The sequence below is a fragment of the Tenrec ecaudatus genome, chromosome 14 (assembly GCF_050624435.1).
Source record: "Tenrec ecaudatus isolate mTenEca1 chromosome 14, mTenEca1.hap1, whole genome shotgun sequence".
Lineage (NCBI taxonomy): Eukaryota > Metazoa > Chordata > Mammalia > Afrosoricida > Tenrecidae > Tenrec > Tenrec ecaudatus.
The window spans coordinates 125,890,752-125,906,758 of NC_134543.1; the positions used below are offsets into that span (position 1 = coordinate 125,890,752).

The 16,007-nt window shown below is 50.3% G+C and overlaps 1 protein-coding gene across 2 annotated transcripts in view; it reads left to right on the top strand.

The window, feature by feature from the left end:
- SNX1 (sorting nexin 1) overlaps positions 1 to 6,632 on the top strand; it is a 40,768-nt gene extending 34,136 nt beyond the window's left edge. For both annotated transcript variants that reach the window (XM_075531923.1, XM_075531924.1), the window contains 5 exons: positions 1,783 to 1,988; positions 4,362 to 4,505; positions 5,011 to 5,091; positions 5,502 to 5,573; positions 6,200 to 6,632. In XM_075531923.1, coding sequence (XP_075388038.1) covers positions 1,783 to 1,988; positions 4,362 to 4,505; positions 5,011 to 5,091; positions 5,502 to 5,573; positions 6,200 to 6,250 — 554 coding nt within the window. In that variant the 3' untranslated portion in view covers positions 6,251 to 6,632. The remainder of the gene's footprint in view (positions 1 to 1,782; positions 1,989 to 4,361; positions 4,506 to 5,010; positions 5,092 to 5,501; positions 5,574 to 6,199) is intronic.
- Positions 6,633 to 16,007: the final 9,375 nt, after the last annotated feature.

A 16,007-nucleotide genomic window follows, 5' to 3' on the forward strand; every position in this document is an offset into this window, starting at 1 on the left:
CTTGCCCTGCCCAATGTCTCCCTTCACCCACTTTTCTGTTGTCCATCCCCCAGGGAGATTATATGTAGATCCTTGTAATCGATTCCCCGTTTCTAACACACCCTCCCTCCACCCTCCCATTATCGTTACTCACTACTGGTCCTGAAGGGATCATCTGCCCTGGATTCCTTGTGTTTCCAGTTCCTATCTGTACCAATGTACATCCTCTGATCTAGCCAGATTTGTAAGGTAGAATTGGGATCATGATAGTGGGTGGGGTGGGCATTTAGGAACTAGAAGAAAGTTGTATGTTTTATCGTTGCTACATCGCACCCTGACTGGCTCATCTCCTCCCCGAGACCCTTCTGTAAGGGGAGGATGTCCAGTGGCCTAAAAATGGGCTTTGGGTCTCGACTCCACACTCCCCCTCCCCTCATTCATGATGATAAGATTTTTTTGTTCTGATGATGTCTGATAACTGATTCCTTCGACACCTCTTGATCACACAGGCTGGTGTGCTTCTTCCATGTGGGCTTTGTTGCTTCTGAGCTGAATGGCTGCTTGTTTACCTTCAAGCCTTTAAGATCCCAGACGCTATCTCTTTTGATAGCTGGGCACCATCAGCTTTCTTCACCTCATTTACTTATTCACCTGCTTTGTCTTCAGTGATCGTATTGGGAAGGTGAGCATCATGGAATGCCAGTATAATAGAATAAAGTATTCTTGCATTGAGGGAATACTTGAGTGGAGGCCCTATGTCCATCTGATACCTTAATACTCAATCTATAAATATACACATAGATCTATTTCCCCATCCTCATATATAAATATATTTATATATGTACATGCCTTTATTTAGACCTCTATAAATGCCCTTTGCCTCCTAGCTCTTTCCTCTATTTCCTTTGACTTTCCTCTTGTCCCACTATCATGCTCAGTCTTCATTTGGGTTTCAGTAATTCCTCTTGGTTACATTACCCTTGATCCCGCCCTGCCAGGCCTCCTACACCCTCCTCATCACCGATTTGGATCATTTGTTGTTCCCTTGTCCCTGGGTTTGTTAACACCACTACCTTTCCCCCTATCTCCCCTTCTCCCATGTCCCCCCGGAACTGTCGGTCCCATTGTTTTCTCCTCCAGATTGTTCATCCAGCCTATTTTATTTAGACAGACCTGTGGAAATAATAACATGCACAAAAACAAGACAGAGCAAAACCAAGCAACAAAATAAAGCAAACCAATGACAAAAACAAGAAAGAAAAGCTTGTAGTTAGTTCAAGGACTGTTTGTTGCCCTTTAGGAGTGTTTTCCAGTCCAGACAGACCTGCGGAAATAATAACATGCACAAAAACAAGACAGAGCAAAACCAAGCAACAAAACAAAACAATGACAAAAACAAAACAAGAAAGAAAAGCTTGTAGTTAGTTCAAGGACTGTTTGTTGGCCTTTAGGAGTGTTTTCCAGTCCAGTCTATTGGGGCACCAAGCCCTGGCCCCAAAGTCTATTTTTGTATTTCCTTCTTGCTTGTTCCTCTGTTCCCTTGCTGTTCTGTTGCACCCCCTTAATGTTTTGCCTCGGTGTGGTGGGATCAGATCGCGGGCAGTTCCCACACTGTGTCTCCAGTGTTGCCCCTGTAGGGCGATGGGTCATACACTCCCCTCCTTTGCTGTTGACTGTGGTGTGACAGTAGCTGGTTACCACTCACCACAGCCAGACATACCATGGGAGCACTGCTAAACATGCCACATGGTGCCGGCTGCCTGTGAGATCAGAGGAGCCTCTGCTGTCTTTCCCTCCTTCCAGAGCTAGCGCTGAACACAGCCCAGTTTGCAAAGAGTCTAGCCATGCTCGGGAGCTCCGAGGACAACACGGCATTGTCACGGGCACTCTCCCAGCTGGCCGAGGTGGAAGAAAAAATCGAGCAGCTTCATCAGGAACAGGCCAACAGTGACTTCTTCCTCCTGGCTGAGCTCCTGAGCGACTACATTCGCCTCCTGGCCATAGTCCGTGTAAGCTTGTTTCCTCGCCCCTTCTCGGCCCCTTGGTTTAATCAGTGTGTTCTTCGGGGCTGTCCTCCTTCCCATCCAGTTTTCTCCCATCTCAGCTTCTAGAGAGTGCAACTGTTCTAACTTTTGTTGAGAGGACAAGTGTAAACCAAACCATGTACTTCACTCTTGCTAGTCGTCCGGAGCCATCATGAGGCCCACAGGCTGTCTCCTGGACGCACTGAGAGAAAAGCCCACCCCTGAGTTTCCAAGTAGGTGCTCCTTAAGTCGAAGCTGGATGGCACCTCTGCTCCTCTCTTCAGCAAGGCTTAGTACAGAATTTGTCTTCGGCCCCCTGGAACAGTGACTTCCTCAGCCCTCTGGTCATTGCTCCTTAACAGTAAGCGGCGGCTCAGAGCCCTTGCTGGCTTCCAATTGTCTCTCCAATGTGGACAGCCAGGTAACTCCCTGGAACGGGCTTGGCATTGCCTGGAGGAGTGTGACCAGGAGGCTGAGAACTTTGTCTCCAGAGCCCTCTGTGTGCTGTGCTGACCACACTGGTAACAACACTGAAGCCTGCCCCTCAGATCCAGCACCTCCCTGGGTCTCCTGGTGATCAGGGTAATCTGGTTTCCCATAACCTCTCAGGGCAGCCAAGGAAGCTTGACCGGGCAGTGGTATTTGCTCTCGCATAGCTTCCCTGAGATAAAAGAGCCCAGAAGGAACGGAACCTGGCACCGGCCCTATAAAAGTCTGAGTCTGTACCGGAGTTGGCTTGGGATCAGGATGTGTGAGGCCCTACATTGAAACAGAGCCGCCCCTCTCCAGGGCACTCCTGCATTGTGTGGAGAACAGGGCTGCTCCAGGGCGCGCCTTCCCTCTGCAGTGCAGCTGTTTACTACAGCCTGCGAGACAGCTCAGTGTCCTCTCTCTGCTGCTAATGCCAGGGATAGAGGCTTGAAATATACCTCTTGTGGAATTCTTAGAAGTAGTCCGGCTGTTTAAGAAGCCCAGGTAGTACAGTGGTTTCATGTTGGGCTGAAATCCACAAGGTCCGCAGTTCAAAACCACCAGCAGCTCCACAGGAGAAAGACTGGGCGCTCTACTCCTGTAAACAGTTACAGCCTTGGAAACCCACAGGGTGTCGCTGTGATTCAACATTGACTCAACGACAAACTCAGTGAGTTTGGTTTTGTGAAGTCAGGCTGTGTAGCCTGCAGTGCCAACCCAGGGAGTGTCTGGAGGAGGCTTTCAGAGAAGAGCGTTCCTTAGGGGCTTCTCCGGAGAACACAACTCTTGGCTCTGAACCCCCAGGTTGAAAGAGAGCCTGTCTGTAGGAGAGTGAGGGGCCACCTAGACTCGAGCTCCGTGTGCTGGCCTTTCCTCAGAGACCTCGTGATCCTGAGAGTTTCTGCTTTCCACTGAACCAGGAGCTGAACCTCTGTTAGCCCAAGGGATTAGGCTTCAGTCTAACTGGGCGTCAACTCTGACCTAGCCCTTTCAGGTGGAAGGAAGTCTCAGGGAGTCTCAGGGGAGCTGAGTCTCTCCCTGCAGTGTGGGTTTGGGCAGAGGTCCCCACTAGGCGGCCTAAAAGCTTACGGAGGACTTTTTATCAAACCAGAAACAAATGGAGCAGAGCCAAGAGCTGGCCGGTGCACAGACCCAGGCTGCCTGGTGAGGCCTGGAAGCCCACAGAGATGATGGAAGGCTGCAGCTTACTTAGCCCGGCTACTGCCCTTTCCTGGATAGGGGCTTGCAAACGAAGAAACCCAGCAAAGAACCCCGAGGGAGCTTCTTGGAGGCCGGGATCATTTCAGGAAGTTGAGGGTAGTGTTGGCATGAAAGGAGGAAGTCTCTGTGGTGGTCGTACTATCTGGATCTTCGTTTAAAGGTGGCTTCCTCATGATGGTCGTCCTTGCCATCTCCCAGGCGAAGACCCATTTTCCTGTGATTGTAATGATCAGTGTGCTAGTGGCCTCTTCCGTTAAATTCCAAGTGTCGTGAAGGTGGCCCTGTGTATGCTCCATCCTCCACTGTGTTCTTAGCTCCTGGCACTTGGCAGGCACCCAGCAAAAGGGTGTGGACTCCGGGACTGATGGAGCTGAGGGCGCCAGTTCAGAAGCCATAGTTTAGGACATTGGCTACTGTGAGCCCAGCCATCCAGCACTGGGAGTAGCATGAAGCAGCATGGCAGTGGCCTCCTGGGAGCTTGGGGACGAGTGGTACCCAAGCTTAGCTTTTAGACATTACACGTCTCAGCTGGGCACTAACCCATGGCTGCGGAAGCTGCCCTTGCTCAGTCCTTCCGTGGCACAGCTGCTGGGAGAGCTTCCTGGGGCAGAGCCGGAGGAGCTCCTGACGGGCTGGTTGTGCTCCCGCTGCCCCTCCCCCTCCCAGGCCGCCTTTGACCATCGCATGAAGGCATGGCAGCGCTGGCAGGACGCTCAAGCAACCCTGCAGAAGAAGCGGGAGGCTGAGGCCCGGCTGCTGTGGGCCAACAAGCCTGACAAGCTACAGCTGGCCAAGGACGAGATCTCAGAGGTGAGTCCCCTGCAGAGCAGCTCAGCACAGCTGCGCTTCTACCTCGAGAGGAGTTTGGATCCCATCCCACCCAGGTGCTCAGAAACCCACAGCAGTCAATGAAGGTATTGGTTTATGGGCAAGCCTTGAGTATGGCACCAAGCCTGCGGAGGCCTGGCCCTTCTCCTTCTCCTCCACCCCAGAGTTCCCAGAGCAGTTCCTGGAGGTGGAGTCCTGGCATGGGTCTCTGAAAAGCTCTCTACCCAATTCTGATGTGCCCCCCTGTTGAGAGTGAACCCGTTTCTTGTGAGGCACACGGCATCTTTCTCCTAAAGTGGGCTTCCAACTTATGTGCTGCATCCCCATGTGATTCCTGATCTCACCCAGAGGGACAGACAGACAAAATGAGCCATTGAGGTCTCATAGGTAGAGCTGCTATGCAGATATAAAGGCTTAATGATTAATTTTTTTAAAAGCTTAATGATGATGCCATAATATTAAGCAGTTCTTTCTCTCTTCTTCCCAGTGGGAGTCACGGGTGACTCAGTATGAAAGGGACTTTGAAAGAATTTCAACAGTGGTTCGAAAAGAAGTGATGCGATTTGAGGTGAGAGAGAAGATCCTCCATCCCAGTATCCAGGTCCTGTTTAATAGTGTTGTTGGTTTTGTCCAGGCATATTGAGTAGGGAAGTGCCAGTGACTTGGCATTCATGGTGAACACGTGAATCCTACTGTGTGTGTGTGTGTGTGTGTGTGTTTTCTCCTGAGGCAGTGACTCTGAAGCTCCTTGCGGAACCAGAGTTCTTAATTATAAAGCAAAGTATGCAGCTGCCATGGACCCCTCTAGTCCTTTGCCCTCCTTCCTCCCTCACTTCCTTCCTCCCTCATACTCCCACCTTGGCAGAGGCTCTTTGGCTGGGATTGGAAGCTATTCCAGCTTCTCTGCTTTCTGAGGCCATGCTTCGCCTCGGTCAGCATTGTAAACAACAGGACGGTGTCGAATTCTGTCTCCTGTAGAAAGAGAAATCCAAGGACTTCAAAAGCCATGTGATCAAGTACCTGGAGACACTCCTGCATTCACAGCAGCAGGTACGCATGTGTGCATGACTGTTGTCTTCTCTCCCGCTCCTGAAGCAGCTGCCTGTTTAGGGCTTGGGTGAGAGGTAGGTGGTCTGGCACCACTTCTGAGGACTGGCAATATCTAAAGGTAGTAGCCCTATTGCTCCGACGAGGGCCTTTTGCTCAGCAGGAAGGCGACCCAGCTGCTGTGCTAACCTGTGCTAAGTTAGTTTTTGAGGCCCGCCCACCCTCTTTGCTCCCTGTAACCCGTGGTCCATGGCTCCATCTGGCCCTCTTGAGATCCAGGCGCCCATCAGCGTGTGAACACCTGCCCCCAGTGGGAGGCGCTGCCTGAGCCTGGACAAAGCTGTGGACTCCACTAAGGCTCCTTCTGGGCCCGAAGCAAGGCTGACTTCAGCGATGTCCCTGGCCTGCCCTTAGAGCTGAAGAAGTGCTCCTCCCCTGAAGTCTGGGAGGGCTGCTGAGGACAGGGTGGTGACTGGGGCTGGCCGGGCTGCCCAGGGCCTGCTCTAGGTGCAGCACTTCTTCAGCTCTGCCCCAGCTCCCGTTGGCTGGCTGAGGTGCCTGGGGAGCGTCCTAGCTCACGCTCTGCCACTAGATGGGGGCTCTGGCTTACTGTCCCCACTTCTTTGCAGCTGGCAAAGTATTGGGAAGCCTTCCTTCCAGAGGCAAAAGCCATCTCTTAATGGACCACGGACACCAAGCCCACCTGCCTGACGCTGCCTTTTTATACACTGTCCGCCTCCACTTCTGAAGGAACCAGTGCTGCATCCTGCCCAGACTTAACCCCATCCTCTCTGCCCGACAGCCAGCTCTCCCAGTCACTCGAACTGTGTTTTATTTAGCTTCCATATATATTTTCTTACCTAAGAGAATAGTTTCCTGCTTTAAGCAAAGACCTACAATAGGTGGTGGAATTATGGGATAGAAGTCGGTATTGATATAAATATATGAAGAGAAATGTTTATTTTTCAGGATGTGGTTTAGGAACAGGGAATAACGTTTTCTGTTACTCCTGACGGTGCCATGAAAAGATTATGTAATAAAATAATTTCAAATCAGGTGACATGACTCAGATGGTGGTAACTTTTTGCTTTAACCTGGACAGCAGTGGGGACGGAGGTCCAGACCAGAAGTTGCCCGGCTCTAGTCGGTTTCTCTCCCCAGGCGTTGACCTGGGAGATGTTCTCTCTGCCTCCCTCAGCTCTCGGTTCTCAGGGTCTCCTGTCTTCCTCATTCTGATTCCTGTAGGGGCGGGGTCACAGAATGAGAGGGGCAAAACTCATCTGCACGGGAAGCAAATCTCTTCTGTACCTGCTCTGACACCCTAAGCTGCCCTGGGCTGTCTTACCTTCTGAGGCAAAGACTTGGGTCCAAGCCCTCTTGGCCACCCATCAAATGTGTCTGAAATGCCAAGGCCATGGAAGCTGTGTCTGAGCTCATCTGAACAGAGGAACTTGCGTCTCAGATCAACCGGGCTGCCCCCCTCAGTAGTGGTCCACTCCTGCTTGAGCTGTGCTGGTGAGAGGGGCGTGAAGGCACAGCCAGACCTGGTGACTGCCCTCCAGGGACTCACGCCATTCCCAGCCCCACCACCAGGCTCAGCAGCAACAGAACCCATCCCAGAAGTGCCCCTTCTGTCAGTTCTTTTTGGTGGTGGTTAGGGTGTGGGGAGGGGCAGCCTGAGGCACAAACAGGGAGACATTGAGAACACTGCCCTGACAGGAAAGGTGCCAAGAATCTGTGTCAGTGGGGTTTATTTTGGATTTTTGGTGGGGTTTTTTGGGGTGTTTTGTTTTTTAAGTCATTGAATCTATTCCTGCTGTCCCAATATATTATCACCTTTGATTTTACCCTCCAATCTTTTATATGCTTGTTTTTATATTGTTGTGATGTTACACAAAAACTATTTTGTACCTTGCTTTGATCATTCAACATAATACATGTTGTAAGCCTTTTTCCCTGTAGTTTTAAATGTCTATATAATTTCAAGGCCTCTAGCGAGTGACTGTACCATAATTCTCACTCATCCCTCGTTGAATTCTTGATATTTTTGTAGTTTTAACATAATCTCACACATGGACTCCCAGACAGCCTGTCCTGAGTGCTTGTTGCCCCGGGGCTTCCCTCCGCCTCAGTGTTGTCTTTCAGAATGACAGAGCGGCTGCAGCTAGCGGGGCCTTTCTCTCAGAAACGGCTGGATGCATTTCCGTATTGACAAGGACGTTCTCGCACGCCTGCCTTAGCACCACAGCTTCGGGTCTGCAGCCTCTACTCATGCTAGCACTGTGCTGTGCTTCTGTTACCTGGTCCATGGTCCCCACTTCAGTGGGCTCTTGTCCCAGTAATATCCTGGACATGGGTGACACTTAACTGTCTCGTCATCTTTAATCCGGAAGTTCCTTAGCTTTGCTCTGTCTTTCATCACCTTGACATTTCCTGAGAATACAGGCCAGTTATTTTGTAGAATGTTCCACAATTTGGGTTCATCTCATTGTTTCCACAACTTGAGTAGTGTTTCACAAGGTGGTGTATGTGATGCTGCTCAGTTGATCCCATTGATGGCGATTGATGTTGACTTGGTTAAATTGACAGCCGTCAGGTTTCACCAGCATACTGTTTTCCCTGCAAATAATTGGTGAAGTTCTTTGAAGTAATTTAAAAACGTGCTGAAAAACTGGGGTTTGGCTTATACACGGGTCAATGGTAATGGTACCCTAATGAGGTGTAACATCTTGCAGGTGATTGCTGTTCCTCTGCTGTTCATTCAAAGGCCCCTGACACTGCAGGGCTTTGAATGTTTGTTTGCTCACATCTAACCAATCAGAGCCGTCCAATGACGTGGACGGCTCCAATTCGCAGAAGCACCTGTAGCGATTCACTTACGCGGGCAGCTGAACTGGTAAGGGTGTGTCTGTGGCTGCGCTCCGTCTCTCTCCTCTGGTCTCTGTGTTAGTTAACATCCTGCATTTCCCACCCTAGGCTTATACTCGAGTCAATCAGTTTTTCTGGTTTCCCAGGTAATAATTTGGTACCTCAGCTTATACTCGGGTCGGCTTATATTCGAGTATATACGGTATTTAAACTTATAATCCATTGCTTTGAGTTATTTTGACCCTTAAACTGCCCCAAATGTCCGTGTCTTTTTAACGTGCCCCATCACTGAGCATCTTGCCTGCTGCCCTGGCCTGGCATCAGGCACTTCTGCAGGGAGTCTTGGTTGCTTTCCGTGGGAGAATCGGTATTTAGAAAGCAAGACCCAGGTGCTGTATATGCGCATGGCCGGCACTCAGAGCAGGTACTGGAGAGGGAGAGGAGAAAGGGTTTCAGAGCTTCCTCCTTAGCCTCATATAGTCCAGTAGTGACAGAATCCGTGGTCCACAAACAACTCCCTGCCATCAAGTCACTTCTGACTCAGCGACCCTGTAGGGCAGGGAAGAGCCAGCTGGGTGGGTTTCCAAGACGGTACCTCTAGGGAGCAGAAACCATCTTTGTCCCTGGCATGGAGCTGCTGGCTGTGGTTCACAGCCCAAAGCATAACCAAAGTAGCACCACAGCTCCTCTGACCCGACTGTCAGGGCCTGTGAAATTCTGTGGAAACAAATGCCCGCAGGGACCAAGAGATAGTGCCTGAGCCATAACGCTGTGTGGGGACAGTTGTGGCACAAAGAAAACGGAGTCGTTCCATCTTGGGGCTCAAGAGGGAGAGGATTCTGGGGAATGTGATGCTTGAAGTGAGTTTTGAAAAGATGTTGTTCCTTCTGCTTTGCCCTTCCCAAGTCCCCCTCTCTGCCCGGTTGTGGCAGCGTGAAGCAAGCACACGTGGGGAAGGGAGGTGGCTTGCTGTGAGCAGATGCAGGGGAAGAATGGAGAAGGGAACGGATGTGGCTCCTGTGAATGGGAAGGCAGGCAGTGGTTAGAGGGTGGGGAGAGACAGTGAAAGGCTTTGCTGTGTTTAAAGGCTGGGCCGTCTTGAGCATGGCACTAAGATCCAGAGGAAAGGAAGGGATCACCCGCAAAGCCTGACCTGGGAGAAACTGCAGTCCAGCACCCAGGAGGGGGTGTTGCTGTGAGGAGAGGAAGCCTTGCTGTGAAGTTGCCAGCAAGAAATACATAGGCGGAAAAGTTAACTTCATTCTCGATAATTACCATGTGGCCAGAGATGTTCTGTATATGTATTTTGAGTCTAGTGGATTAGAGGAAAGTTGTGGGGGTGGGTAAATTCTTTGATTATTTCCCCAAGAGTCATTCTGGGCCCTAGAGCCCTAAAGATGGAGACTTAGAGCCAGGGGTGAGCTGGAGGAACCTTAGTATTCAGCGTAAGTATTTGGTGATGTTATAAATGAGAGAATTAGAAGGGTATTTTGTAACTTTTGAACTTTTCCAGAAGATTTTCATTCTAAATGTACCTATAGCTGGGACCTACAGAAAATAAAGGGTGCCTTTGCCGAAACTGCGGTTTTAGGAGGAGTGATAAGGTGACACTCTTGCTAGCGATGGGGATGCTGTCTAGAGTGAGAGGCAGGATGGCGGTGGAAGCTGAGCCTGCTGCAGAAGCACACCCACTGCCATCAAGTCGGCGCCACTCCTCGTGATCCTGGAGGGCAGGAGAGAACTTCCCTGTGGGTTTCTGAGAAATTATAATTCTTTATTATAACTCTCTTCCCCAAGGAGTGGCTGCTGAGCTTGAACTGCTGACTGTCTAACTAGTAACCCACTAGGCAGGCCACCAGGGCTCTTTCTGAGCTTGCTTAGGCCAGGGCCCAATGAGACAGAATCTCATAGGCGTCCAGGGTCATGGGATTTTCCCATCTGTACTCTGTAACCCAGGGGCAGGGAGAAAGCTGAATGTCCTACTGTAGAAAAGATTACACCCCACCAAGAAAAAAAGAAAAGGACACACCTTTGCTGCAGTCGGCCTGCCCTTGCATTCCATCCTCTGTCCTTGGCTAACATTCTTTGCTCTGGGTTTGGACTGGAACTGAGTGGATGCGCAGCAGCCCGTGTCAGTGTCTTGATACCAGGAGCGCTTAGATCTTGGCTCTCTCCCATCAAACGATACACCCTCCAAGGTGTATGCCTTTCCAATGCCAGGGCCTCTAGCAGGAACTTGTACATAGCGATTTCACAAGTTTCTGGTAGATGATTGTTCTCCACTTGCACGCTGCCACCTGGCACAACCCTCTGGGAGAAGACACCCAGCTCACTTTACTATGTTTTATCTCCCAGACCTTATCAACAGCCAACACTGGCTCCCAGCGTGCTCGTCATCCACTGTAGAGCCATAAGGCAGTTCTCCTCTGCTCTGGATGACAGCAGGTTGGGATTGGGGTCTGTAGAAACACATCCTGCAACACTATGGACAGGGTGTAGGTATAAAGAGATCTCACTCAAAAGGATTCATCGAGTTGATTCTGACACATAGTGACTCCAGAGGACAGAGCAGGACTGGCTCTTTGGTTTTTTGAGACTTTAAATCTTTTAAAATTATTTTATTGTGGCTCGGACAACACTTATCACAATCCATACACAAGACTTTAATTCTTTATCGGGACAAACCACCTCATCTTTCCCCCAAGGAGAGATGAGTGGGTTTGAACTGTTGACCCCAGTTGTTAGCAACTCAGTGACTACTCGCCAACTACACCGCCATGTGCAAGCTCCATGTGCAAGCAGCTGAAGCGTTACCCGTGTGAGATCTTTCCTTGTGCAGAGACACACGTCCTAGCATTATCGACAGTTGTGGAAATTGGACTGAGTCTAACTGTCCATCAGGAAGAGATCCAATGAATTATGGTACAAACATATTCTACAGCCACTGCCGAGGATACATAGCTGTGTTTGTTTGACAAGGAAATCTCTCAACTGTGTGTTTTGAGTTTAAAAAGAAGGTTCTGTAATTGCATGTGTGGTCTCGTCCATGTTGACGTAAAGCCTTTTCACGTGGGGAGGATCTTGATTGAACTGTTTGCTATGGATGCCTCTAGGAATGGGATTTTGCTTTCTTACTGATTTTTAAATGCCATTTTATAGTACTTGAAATTTCTATGTATGATCTTTAGAATCAGAAACTTTAAATAAAGTTATTTTCATCGTGGGAACATCCTGTGCATCCTTTGCAGCATACTTCATCCGCAGATGCTCCCAGAGGAGCTCCCACATCCGCCCCGGCCCCAGCTCAGCAGTCGTCCACCTCTTTTGTGCTCTGGAGGGGCAACAGAAGCTCCTCTTATCAAGCCTGCGGCCTCAGTGGTCCGTGCCTAGTGCTGCGAGAGCTTCTCCCTCATGGGCACTGAGCTCCGTTTGCTTTCCACCTGCCTGGAGCCTACTGAATGCCAGATCTTAAAGCTCTTTATCAGGAGATTCAGACATCTGGCCTAATTTGGGGTTCAGTAGGCCTTGTAATACCAGGATTGTTCATGGGGGCAAATTACCCAATAAGGCCAGGTAAGCACGTGCTTGCTTAGTAAACTAGTGAACAGTTTCTCATTTAACATCACCTCTTTCAAACATACGTGAGATTGTCCACTGCAGATGAGTCAGTGGACACTAGTCCCCACCCCTGCCAGGGACTGACTTAACAAAGACCGACTCTACAGGAAGGCGTGCAGTTGGAGGGAGAGTGAGAACAGCTGTGCTGAGAAGCAGGTCTGCCGCGGTGAAAGAAAGCAATGGCTTACAACAGATTGGTAAACAAGCACGAGGGAGCCCATTCTTAGCTGGCTTCAGAAATGTCCTCGCTGATCCTTGTCCCAGGGGAGGCCTACAGGCCCCCCTGCCTGAGGTGGAAATGCCCCTGCCTGTGCCAGTAGACCTCAGGGGCAGAGAGCACCCACTCATCAAGACTGCTCAGAAGAAGTCAGCTGCCGGGGCTCCATGTGATACACTTTGTCTGGGCCCATCTGAGACAGGACCTTCCCTAAAAAGGTTGTTTCCAAATGGCTGCCTGCTCCCAGATTCCGTGCCCAGCTTCCTCTTCCATTATGAGTGACGACCCCAGGAGCCACAGTGCAGCCTCAGCCCAGCCCAGCCCAGGGCCTGCTCACATGGTGAACCGGTTAGAGCTGCCATTGGTTGGAAAGCTCTCAGGGAGCTCAGCACTGCTTGGGGCTTTGCCACGCCACTTCCCCGTCACTGGCACAGGGTTTAAGCACTTGACTGCGCATTGAAAGGCTGGAGCTTCCACAGGAGAAAGCTTCCTGCTTCTCCCGAAGGTTTCCACCCTGGAGTAGCCCAGGGGGCAGTTCTGCTTTGCCCTATGGGGCTGCTAAGAGCTAGAATGGACTCACACAGGCGTCCCCTGTCACCAAGGTCTACAAATGGCTAGGTGCTTGATGCTAGCAGGTCGGCGTTTGAACCTACGTAGAGGCGCCTCAGAAGCTAGGTGGACGGTCTGCCTTCAAAGCCACAGCCTTGACAGTCCGGTGCAGCAAGCAGGGACAATTCCATCACCATGGCCCTGCCAAGCGGGAGTAGCAAGAGGGAGCTCAACTTGAACCTAGAGTGCTTGACTCTGGCTCTGCCATCCTACATCCCACACCAACAAGAGGGATGAACAAGAGGAAGCTGTATATATGCTTTTTAAAATTAACCGTTTTATTGGGAGCTCTGGCAGATAAAACATTCCATAATTCAGTTAGATCAAGCATAATCGTACAATTGCTAACACAGTTTCCAAAAATTTCTGTTTTTTAACTCTCCCTTTATTCCCACCCTTCTCCCCCTCCTCCTCTGGGAACTCTCATAATTGTTATATATATATACTTATATCTTACCTCATCCATCCAATATGTCCATTCACCTACAACTCTGTTATCCGCCCCCTCGAGTGGGGTTTTACAGTCATCCTTGCCATCAGCTCCCCCCTCTCCCCCTCCCTCTTTCCATATCCTCCTGCTTCTGTTATCAGTCTTGGCTTTCGTGCATCGAAAGATCTTCTACAAATGAACAGATGCAGGTCTAACAAGATTAGTGAGTAAAACAAAGACCATAATAGAAAGGGGAGGCAGTATTAAAGAACTAGGGGATCGTTATGTTTCATCAGTGCTATACCGCACCCTGCTTTTATCATCCCTTCCATGTGGCCCTTCTGTGAGGGACTGCCTATTAATCTTACAGGTGGGTGTGGCATAGGACGCTGGCGATTGAGCCAGTAATGCACTAGGTTAAGTCTTTTATTGCCCACCTGACCCCCATGAGCACTCTCCCCAGCCAGCTACAGTGAGCTGTCCATTGGGGCAGTAGTAGCAGTAGCTGGAAGACAGAAGCCGCTTCCGTTAGTAGCTGGAGACCAGTAGCTGCTGAGACTCAAAAAATGCCACTTATTCAGAAGCTATAGCAAGCAGCCAGGTCTCGAGTCTGAGTTGAAGCTCCTGTGGTGATGTCCAAGAGGCCTGGGCAGTATCTCCTTCCAGCCCTCTAGCCTGCCTTTCCTGTTTTCCTCCGTTCTGGGCACCACAGGCTTCTAAGCGAAACCCGTTCCCTGGATGCACTTGAGTGTCTTCTTGGAACCCAGGCCTGGGTATACCAGAGGGGCCAATTGCTTGGTCAATTGACATGTTACTCTCAGAGATGTCCAGAACTGTGTGATCAGTAAGCTCGCCCTTGAAGTTGTGCTGCTTTGGCTTCGAGGTTGCTGGGGTGGCCATTGCCTGCTTCCCCTGCCAGCCCTGAATTGTTGGGTGAAACAAGTAAGTGGTTTGCCCTACAGGGGAGGGAACACTTACGCCTGTCTGAAGTGGATCCACATCTCTTCCTCACACCTGTTACTTCACCACAAAATAAAGGGTCCAGACTAGCTTCTCCATGGTGGCCTAGTTGTCTCCAACCAGAGCAATCCTATAGGACAGGGCAGAACTGCACCACATGGCTTCAAGTGCTGTGAGCCTTTCCAGAAGCAAACGGCCCTATCCTCCTCAAGTGGACCTCTGCCCTTCAACACCTTGGACAGGTCTTAAGTGGCAGATTTTCCCAATGTAACACACATCACCTGATTTCTCCGTAATCACTAACAGCCATTGCTTAGTGATTAGTAGTTTTGCCATTCATTTCAATAGCAACTATTTTGAGACATCTTAGCACTGAAATCTAGTATTCGAAATATAGTAGTGAAAACATTTAAAGTTAATAAAATGTGCTTATTAGAAAGGCAATACTAAGAACTATGAGGGTTTTTTTTAGAATCAAGATAATTGACATCAACCACTGATTCCAATTTGCATTTTTGACTTCACCAACCCAACCCCCCACCTCCCCAAACAAAACAACCCTCAATCAAACTCACTGCCACGGACCCAGTAGCTGCAGACTCCCAGGACCACCCCCCACACCGCGGTTTCTGCCACTGCTAACTTTGGGGAAGAAGAGAGCCCAGTCTTTCCTGCGAAGCAGCGGGTGATTATGAACTGCGGACCATGGGGAGAGCAGGCCAACTGGAAACAACTGCACCACCAGGACTTCACACCATTGAAAAAGGAAGACCCTGATCACAGTAACTAAAATCATTTTTGTTTTGTTTTTAGTCAACTTTGCAACTTCAGGATAGTGAATTTGTTTTAAAAGCTATAACGATAAGGATAAACTATATGTAATTGCCTCTAAGCCACTTTGAATTTACAAAAGCAGCAAATTTGCATAATTAAAAGTAATCATAATAGCTAATACTGTGTGCGGGACTTCTTGCCAGCCTAGTCTCATTGAATCCACACAACTCTCCGTTCTACAGCTCAGGATACTGGGCGCGAGGGGGTACGCAGGTGGCCCGCCACCAGCCGGGCAGTGGTGAGAAGAATGAGGCCTCTGTGCTCCATGGCGCCCGCAGCCCAGGGGCTGGCTGTTTTCCTAACAGGGTTACCCAAATCTCCCGAGCGGCCTGCAGTGAAAGGGGACTTTGTGCGCCGCAGCGCAGGGCGAGGGCCCCTGCAAGCAGGCTGTGGGGTGGCCGCCGCTGGCCCGCGGGAGCATTTGCCAGGCCAGCAGCCCTCGTGGCCCTCTCTGAGAATGCCCAGTCCTGGGCCAACGCCCCCGACGTACTAGAAAGGGGTGGGGCACGGCGATCCCTGCGCCCTTTCTGCCTCCTCTTATGGCTAGCCCTCCTCCCCTCCAGGGCTGTTTTGAGGATCCCTCGTGGCACAATGGGTTAAGCATTGGGCTGCTAACCGTGAGTTCTGTAGTTTGAAATCACCAGCTACTCAGAGGGTGAAAGACCAGGCTTTCTTTTTTTTCAGTAGGAGTTAATCTCAGAAACCCACAGGAGCAATTCTGTGCCGCCCTATAGGGTCACGGTGAGTTGGAATCTCCTCGATGGCTGATGGCTATGTTTTGTGATTCTCTACATGTTGTGCATCACGGGAGTTAACCGCTGGCAGGGCAGGCCAGGTCACCGGCCTGGTGGAGGTTAAAGCCTGGAGAAGGAAGGGGGCGGCGGGGTGCAGGGGCACAAAG